The 9865-nt window shown below is 36.3% G+C and overlaps 1 protein-coding gene across 1 annotated transcript in view; it reads right to left on the reverse strand.

The window, feature by feature from the left end:
* Positions 1–845: 845 nt before the first annotated feature.
* Positions 846–9865, reverse strand: part of LOC149800529 (uncharacterized) — a 10546-nt gene continuing 1526 nt past the window's right edge. The window contains exons 2-3 of the mRNA XM_089954203.1: positions 4901–4988; positions 846–2923 (exon numbers count right to left, since the gene is read on the reverse strand). Of these exons, the coding sequence (XP_089810329.1) occupies positions 2407–2923; positions 4901–4988 (605 nt within the window). The 3' untranslated portion in view covers positions 846–2406. The remainder of the gene's footprint in view (positions 2924–4900; positions 4989–9865) is intronic.

Here is a 9865-nt window from a genome sequence, read left to right on the forward strand (position 1 = left end):
GGCAAAAAATAGACGAAACTTGGTTCAATTGTGAGCATCGTTTGGATCAGTTCAAACGATGTGAGTTCGAAATTCAATGTTGTAGTGTCAATAAGGCGGTGAATTATGGAGTTCTTTGCGATGACAACAGTTCCGCCTCAGAGGGAGTTGCGTGGGAACGACTTGATGGAATAAACGGAATGTGTTATTTCTACCCACTCGGGCTCATCGTCTGATAACTGTTTAACTTTCGCTGCCATTTACATTTAAGAAAAGATGAATGTAGTCCCAGGTTGTTAAGTCTAGTACACAATGTAATATCGAGCGCCAGTGAGTTGTTATTTAATGCGATTAATGAGGGCCCGTCTTAACATAAACGGGTCGAGTGTTGAGTATGACACGATGACGTCATGTTGAAAACAAAAGACTGTTGTAGTACAAGTGAGGCAAAACAACTGCGAAAAAGTCTAACAGTTGTCCTCCTTAAGACGAGGAAATCAATAAACGCAGTTCAGTAGAATAAGCCAACGTGTGTCAAAACCACCAATGTACATGAACACAGTCAACAGACACATATGACAAACCACCAATGTACATGAACACAGTCAACAGGCACATATGACAAACCACCAATGTACATGAACACAGTCAACAGGCACATATGACAAACCACCAATGTACATGAACACAGTCAACAGGCACATATGACATAAGAAACGGTACAAAAATCCAGAGAAGTTGTCTCCAGCTTGTTATTCGGTGGCGGTCATTTTAATATGTACCCTGACAGCTGTCAAGCTAAATATTTATTATCAAGCTTCTTATCACCAAAACCTACTTAGAAATCTCAAAGAACATTAATAATGTCAATTTGTACACTTTTATTTTGTATGGATGAAGAAAATGTTAGCAACAAATGTACATGTTTACAATTTAATTCTATACAAAAGAATAAGACCTATACAAACGACAATTCATACGATGTGTCATTTGATATCAAGTCCACCTGTAAATTCAAAACTATAAATCTTCTCTGAATGATGATTATACATCGTTTCACTGGAAAACTATATATAATAATGCGTGTATTAGAACAAATACACCGGTATTCGGTCAACGGAATCTCCGCAGAGTAGAACAGACACCAGTCGATGACATCTCAACATACGATGAAAAACTGGAATAACATGTTTTCGATAACTATTGTACTATCAATTCTTTTGCATATTGCTTTAGGAAAGCACTTTGAAAAATGTAATCGAACCAGATGAAATATTTTCTTATGGGATTGAAAATATTCATTAGCTAATTCTAAGCTGAGAAATGTGAGTCTCAATTATAAAAATCATTTAAGTAACGCTCCAAATTGTTGCATGTTACATTCCATATGGTTACATCCAGTAATGTCAAAACTACTCATTTGCCGGTCTAACATTATTTTCAACAGTGTAGTGTATTACAAGGGCAGCAACAGAGTGACTGACTTTATGGAAACAGCAATATGACTGATTCTCAAAACATTTTAGTGTATTACAGGGGCAGCAACAGAGTGATTGCCTTTATGGAAACACCAATATGACTGATTTTCTAAACATTGTAGTGTATTACGGGGGCAGCGACAGAGTGATTGGCTTTATGGAAACAACAATATGACTGATTTTCTAAACATTGTAGTGTATTACGAGGGCAGCAACAGAGTGATTGCCTTTATGGAAACACCAATATGACTGATTTTCTAAACATTGTAGTGTATTATGAGGGCAGCGACAGAGTGATTGGCTTTATGGAAACCAAGATATGACTGATTCCCAAAGCAGAGATATTTGCCAGGCTGTTGTAAACTTTGTTTCCTGTTAAGGTCACTTCTTAGCTGAACTGATATATAATGGACAATATTATTTTATTGATAATATGTATTGGTTTTTATTTTGTTTTGATATTACTCAACTAGTTCACTTCTTACTCCCATCTTCAGCTGAGTCTCTCTCTCTCTCTCTCTCTCTCTCTCTCTCTCTCACAGACACACATTATTATTAGCATTTATTTTTTGATGATGTAAACCTTATCTACATAATATTTGTTTCAGTAAATTTCTTGTGAATAATCTCCCAAGTAGGATGTATATCACAAATTAGGGTTATCAACTTGTTTTATAATCTATTATATTTTCTCATCAATAATTATTTGTTTGCAATACATCTACTGTCAGGTATGGTTACACCACTACAGAGAGGGTACTTATATATCTGATAGCTTGCTGGCCAATCATACTGGCAACGATATAATGTTAACCTTTCCTTTGCACTTTGTATTTACACAACTGTTTCAGTGCCAATAAAATACAGTTACTACTATAAAAGCAACGATTCTTTCATTCACAAAACAGAGTTTTCAGTATTGTTATCCGTACATAGTTATCCATATTGATCAGGAACGATTAACGTACCCTGTATGATACCCGCACGTTTTAAATCCAGCCGTACGTGGCAACTGGGGACGACTAAAGCAGTGGCGAACATATTTCTGAGGCAGAGCATTTTTCTCAAGTTTTGCTGCCGTTATTCGGCCTACACAATGCTCTATGTTCCGGTATCTGTTTTGGTCTGCCGGATTAAATACAGTGCTATTTTCATATTCGTTTGTAGGTGTTAAGATGTCCGACGCCTTGTTATCAACTGGTCGTGCGTCCGTCAATGTCTCATCGTCTACAAGAAGTTCGGGAGGTGGGGGAGGAAATTCCTCTGATGAAGAGGGGCTATTTCTTGTGGAGCCACGATTACGGGAGTTATCCTCCCTACATGACGTTGTAATACCGTTTATGTCATGTATCGACCAGTATTGAACAGACATTGGACGAGATCCGGAAGCATTTTCAGTCACTCGTGCGTTGTATTGGTTTTCTTGTAGGTTACGTACAATTGCCGTATAATTTGACGTCCTAGACCTGTAAAAGAGATAATGATGAAATTGTTATTGTTATTGTGATTAGTTTCAGGTCTAATAAAGGTTATTTTATAACCGAGATATTTGTGTGATTTTCACCCTTTTTTCACTCTGGGAGTGGCTTTTCTTTATGATGTATTTATACATTTCTGAAGGAATAAGTAACTTGCCAAACATCACTGAATAAATCTAAATGGCTTCTAATCGTACTGAAAATAAGACTGCACAAAAGTCTATATAGTGTTAAAACTAGTATGGGTCAGATGGGGTCATGAAATGTTACTTATATATACTTATATATTTCTAGGAATAGAAGTCTGAACTTCAAAAGAGGTAGGGATATATTTTGAGAGGCATCAAAGAGATCCCATTTATAATTTCACTGTTACGATATAAATGCAATTCAGTCAATCAGTAACATCGGTTTTGATTTGTTCTTTTCATTTATATGGTTGATTTATTTAGTTGGTATCAACAATGTGAGTACTTTACATCGATGAAGCATCAAATTATTCAAGGTAAATTTTATGACAAATTGCACGCCATCACATTTGCACCTATTATTTCCCCGTGTTAATGCTCGTAGATTTTTTGGTATTCAAATGGTAAATTAAAGTGTAAAACTTCAAAGGCTTTGAACTCTATTTTTTGACCTGTAAGAATGTGTTGCTTGACTTATACTCCCTTATTATTTGTACAGACAGGCCAATATTTTTACCCTTTTATTAGGTTTCTTTTTATTCTTTTCAATTACTGTTCATACAAATTATAATCCCCATCTATGTTCTTTTTCTAAATTAATCTTATTTAATATAAAGTTCACGAATTCCTTTAAATGATAGATTTTGCTAATTTTCTCGTACAAATATCTATATAGTTTTGTGCTCGGATAGTTAGTGTTATTTGCTTCACAACTGATTAGGGTTACTCGAGTGTTCCTTAAATCACTTTGTAAATATACAATGCATTTTGAAAAAAGTATTTGCTTATTTGTACATGGAACTGTGATTTATAAAATATTTTTCATTAAATGTTGTAAACATGTTTCTCAAAATTCAAATAACTTAATAAAAATGAATGAATACACTAAAATGTGTGTCATTAATAAACAGTATCAAGTTTATTTCAGTAAGATTAATACTGCTGTTGTTCGTCCTTTGAGTTCGAAGATGACTATGACATTTCAGTAAGATTAATACTGCTGTTGTTCGTCCTTTGAGTTCGAAGATGACTATGACATTTCAGTAAGATTTATACTGCTGTTGTTCGTCCTTTGAGTTCGAAGATGACTATGACGTCTATAACTGGTTGGTTTCTGTGAGTAATGTCATTACTTGTTTGTTCTGCGACACTAACCACAAAATGTAAAGGACATTTTTATTAAACACTGAAAGACCTTAAAAATGGGCAACTCGCAAAACACCTACCCTGGACAGTATAAATGAACATATAGACAGCACAAGTAACTCAAATTAATTGTGAAGCAAATAATAATAACTATGCAAACACAAACTATGGTGGCGTCCAAGGTGCATAATCGACCTTGCGCATTCGGTTTTGCAGTTTATCCCATCTTCAATTGACACGTGAAAAACTGATTTAAGACCAAATTCAAACTTTATTCGCATTAGTCAGCTCTTTCCATTCCACGTTGCAGAAAAGAAACTAAGAAAAATCTAACAAAGGAAGGACAGGAACAAAATGATGCAAAGAAAGAAAAAATATTAAACGAAACAGAAATAAAGAAGAAAGAACTAAAGAAAACAAATATAAAATAATAACCAGGTGATACATACACACACCTTATAACCAGAATCAAATGTTCCGTATGAACATTCTTCTCGTCATTGTTTTGTACTCGAATAGTAACATTCCAATACTCACACGACTACGTGTACATGAACTTACCAATACAAGCAGGTGGCAAGAATTACAGGTGGAATCCAAAATTTATACCAGTACACCTGCAAGAACTTACCTATACAAACGGACCGCAATGATTGCAGATACAATGGCTCCGACGACTATTCCACACGCAAATGCAACACACAACTCCTTCCAACATTCTAGAATTATAATATAAAAATGACAAGAAAATTGATGCGAAACTATTTACCACTTCCTATTATTATTATTATTATTTTTATCATTATTATTATTATTATTATTATTATTATTATTATTATTATTATTATTATTTAACAGGTTAGATGATTATTATTATTATTATTATTATTATTATTATTATTTTGTTCAACTCTTTGCAGATAATGATGATGGATTGCAATCAGTGCGAGTTAGGCTCAGGTTGATAAGTACTAGATCTGGACATGAAACAGGAAACAGCCACAGCATCTCTCTCTACAATACATATGCCCCTCACAATTGATAAATCATCACTCACATTTGTTACACTAATATACGTATCTTAGAAATCCCATAATAAAGTGATGTCATCCAAATGGTTTTCGTACTGATATATATGAATGTATTTTGCGTCCGTAAATTAGTTCCGATAAACAGGTCCGCGAACGACTAGAGGGTACACTTTCAAAGTATGGCGAGGGGCAAGCATAACTTGAATTTTTTACTTTATTTTTTATGTTGTATTTCAGGAAGTACACATATGGTTTGTTTCAAAATTCCTAATTGTTCTAAATGGATTTCTGTTTTCTCCATTTTTTTTTTGTCTCTGTCAGAATTAATAATAACAATTTACTGTTGTTTCCATTTCGTTTTTTCGGGTAGGGAGGTTCTGCACAATTTCGATCGACCAACGATGACATGGGCTAAATACGTCTGATCGTGATCGTTCTTAATATGGGAGATAGTCCGTGTAGTTCTGGAAAACTGGTCCACCATAAAACTAAACGTAATCCACTGCCCACTTGAGGTTAAACGTGTATCATGTGACGTTCTATCGGTCATGTTAAATACGTCATCGGGTTGTTGAACGTGCACATTTTTGTCAGAGATATTAGAAAAACTTAATTCAGCAGATGTACTAAACTGGATCCAAACAGGTGATTCCATACTGTTTTGAGTGATGGAAACGAGCCTTTTCTTTAGCCTTGAGCTATCGTTTCAACTATTCTAACATCAACTCTGCTTTCTATACAGGGACTTGAGACTTAAACACATTAAACCTGACCATGTAGAATCATATAGTCAATAAAAAAAATTCCAGTAGTCCTTGTTTGGGTAGCTCGACGGTGAAAATATTCTTCATGGAAAGAACGACTTTCTTTTTTAGCAAATCTTGACTCCCTCCTTTTTGGACAGGACCCCGCTAGACGGTATTGAAAAAGGATCAAATATGTTCTCTTAAAATAAATTTACTAGGATAAACTTCTGCCAATACTTCACTCGTATGAAATGGCACATAATATTATCGTTGCTTGGCTTCAGGTATCCCCTTGGAAAAGTTTGATTGTTGACCGTAGATGATTCAGATTGATTTGACTAGGCTACCTCCCTCTCTCTCTCTCTCTCTCTCTCTCTCTCTCACACACACACACATTGTTATGCAACGTATGCCTAATTTATATTGTGTGTTTAGCTTTTGTCCATTGTGTAAATGGTAAACATGTTTACATAGCTAAATTTTGCCCATGATTTTAAGTTGTAAGAAAGGCGTTTACGTAGAACGAGTTTAGGGTCAGTCATGTTTACAATAGCGAGTGTATTTTTTCCGTTGGACGTTCTGTTACGTTATAGGTCAAGTGAAAATGATTATAAACAGGAATGTGGTAAACAGATAATTCATTCCTGTTTTAAGATCAGTCTGTGGATTGTACTGATCAGATTTACTGTTGTGTTCAGATATAATTTGACAAGTTTAGATTCAAAACCTAATATCAACACATATGATAATATTTATCTCGTCTGATTCAGGCGATGACACGAGACTCCGATTCCACAGCTCAAAGCAAATAGTCAAGAAATGACCTCATAACGCCCGTTCCTCCCAGCATGCTGAAGTAACCCTCCACATGCTCCATATTCCGTAGGCCCGTTGGTCAACGACCTTTGTCCCCTCACAATACATAAACCAGTATCACTCTTCGAAATGAGATCACCATTTATAACAGTATCCCGTTCACAAATCCAGAGTTCGACGACTTACCGTAACGGTTAAAAATACAGTGACCAAGCCATGTATTGAACGAGGCACTTAGTTGCTCATTAAACTATTTCATGCAAACGACTGTATCAGATCATTTTTACAATAAATATGCTTCTACGTTAACATGTATCCGTCAAGAACAAATACACTGGATTATAAAGACTCGAACGTTATTAATTATTTAATGTGTCAATAAACTGAGTTTAACTTGCTTTTTAAGCAACGAAATATCTAACTTGACACAGACCACTGTATATTATATCTGAGAGCATGGCGTTATGTGACATAAGTCTTTCTAAACATTTTCAATACATTCAGAAACATTAAATATATAAAACAATGGTATGACATGGAACGGACAGCGAGAAAGAATACGTTCATTTTCAAACACCTCAACAGATAAAAGATGCTTCTGAAAAGAAGACATTTCTGAGAAGCCTTATCGGTACTGTGACGATACTGAGAGAATTTGGATTATTATTACCATAGCTGTGGTCACATACACAACCAGAACACTCGAGTCAGATGGGTTAACCACTGCTGCCACTCCGTGCATACAGCAGTGAGTGAACAGAAATTGTATTTTGACATCGCTGGGGCTGAAACTATACACCCCGGGAAACGTTGCACAATGTAACGAAACACGTCTACATTCGTATTCATATATTATATAAAGACATTTTCATACACACAATTTTGTGATAATACCCTCCCTTCCCCTTTAAAAACACATGGAAACAGTTTTAGAAAATCACAGAATGTGATCATAAAATACAACCTAAATATTAACAATAAAATTTGCAAATCACATTTTCTCATCTAACTGGTCGATGCATTTTCCGATCCTCTGATTGCCTTGATCCGAATGCAGTACGGCTGTAAAGTCCACGCCCAACGCACCAGTCTTGCGTTGTCGACACAGGTTTTATTCATATACACGAGGGGCTGATGGTCCGTTTCAAGGACAAATTCATTTCTGAAACGGTATGGGTGAGATTTTCCTATTCACCCCCCACCCCCACCCCCCAACACTATCAAACCCTCTTTTTCAATCACTGATTATTCTTGCTCCCGAGGCATTTGTAATTTGTCAACGTGACAGTTAGTAACTCTGGACCCGCATTGACTTCATCTACTCCTCTTTTTCAGCCTCCATGGGGCACTTTGCTAGAATTTATGTACTGGTGTCTACTTTTATTTCTCCACCTGACTCGTCTTCCATAACCGCAGTTCATACTATATTCAATACCCATTTTTCTACTTTTCCTTTGGATTTCTCTACATATTACATTTTAACATTTTTGCGTGAAATATTCTCATCCAACCTCCCATGTCTATTATGTCGTCCATTTCGCCCTTGACCTGCGTGGCCTCATAAAGCACTTTCTGACCTGCTTGGACCCGTAAAGCCCTTTCCATTTGACCAACATCTTATTCCAATTAGTAGGGAGAAGCACCGATCACTTATGTCTAATTCCGATTTCGCGTTCCGTGGTTGTAATAATTTACATGTTTACAACACGACTTCGTGAACGTGTCCTGAGGATTCCAACTCATACTCGCTTGTCTTGCGCGCAACGTCGTTTTGATGGATCGTGTTACCTCCTAGTCGGCTACATCACCCGGCTATTTTTGCGCAGAATCTGCATGGGACCACGAATTGTCCTATCGTATGACAGCTCCAAATAGCGAAATTCCCAAGGTTTCGTGCAGTACCTCTCGGTACGTGAGCAAAATCGCGTTTAATTACTTGGTCCCAATCACGCGGACTCTCCGCCCACATCCAAAGTTGCATGTGTCTTAACGTCCCGTTAAATCTTTCGACCAATATGTTACTTGACTGAAACCTTCTAAAGTATCCCATATGTTCATAAGTAAATTAGGCCCCACAGTCTGCGAGAACCTTCTCAGGCACTTCTAGCCTGCTGAACATGTCAACAAGCGTCTCGGCCACACGTTCGGTTTCAAAAGTTGGTAATCCTCTAGCTTCTGGGTATCTAGATGGGTAATTCGCAAGGGTGATGACATGTCGGTTCTTCCGGCATATGACATGAAATGTAAATCCCACATGTAAATCGACGGGGTATCTATTAAAGCCATTTGGCATAATGGTCCTCCGATTATTCGTACTTAGGCACTGTCTTCTGCAAACGGCGCCAGCATAAATTCGTCGAGCTAGATATCAGTCACGGCTACCGGAACTTTCAATTTTCGCAGTGGCTGTATTCCTTTCTGCGCCAGTGACCTATTTTCTACCAATTGTATAAAGTGAAAACAAAAATCTGACTTAGATGTTAGTGTGGAACCTATGACATTTCCAATTTATCAATCTTATAATTGATTTACGTTACATAGCTAGATTAAGCTTACTAGATATTCTATTAGTAAATAATTATAAGTTGCAATACAGTTCAGGACCCTACACAACTCAAGTTGACTTAGAGCATTAACAGTGTGAAAAATTACAAAACAGGTAAAGTGGTGAATTCACTGCAGTCCTATTTGACTATACTAATTATAAAGATTATAATTACACCAACTGATTAGAAGTAAACGGACAATGATGTCGATGAAGATATATATGACGTTATGTAGACCTTCACTTTACAATCGATATGGTGAAAGTGGTTTAATTTGACAGTCATGCTTGAGTACAATACCCAGTTCTCCTGCAAAACCTTTGCATGGTTGTTCCATGTCATATATCACTTTTTAAAGTGATAGTTACTTACTGTTATAGATTTACAAGCTTCGAATAATACTGTTGCAGGTTTACAAACTTCGAATAATACTACTGTAGATTTAGAAGCTTCGAAT

The sequence above is a fragment of the Sinohyriopsis cumingii genome, chromosome 4 (assembly GCF_028554795.1).
Source record: "Sinohyriopsis cumingii isolate HCF-2022 chromosome 4, ASM2855479v2, whole genome shotgun sequence".
Taxonomy (NCBI): Eukaryota; Metazoa; Mollusca; class Bivalvia; order Unionida; family Unionidae; genus Sinohyriopsis; species Sinohyriopsis cumingii.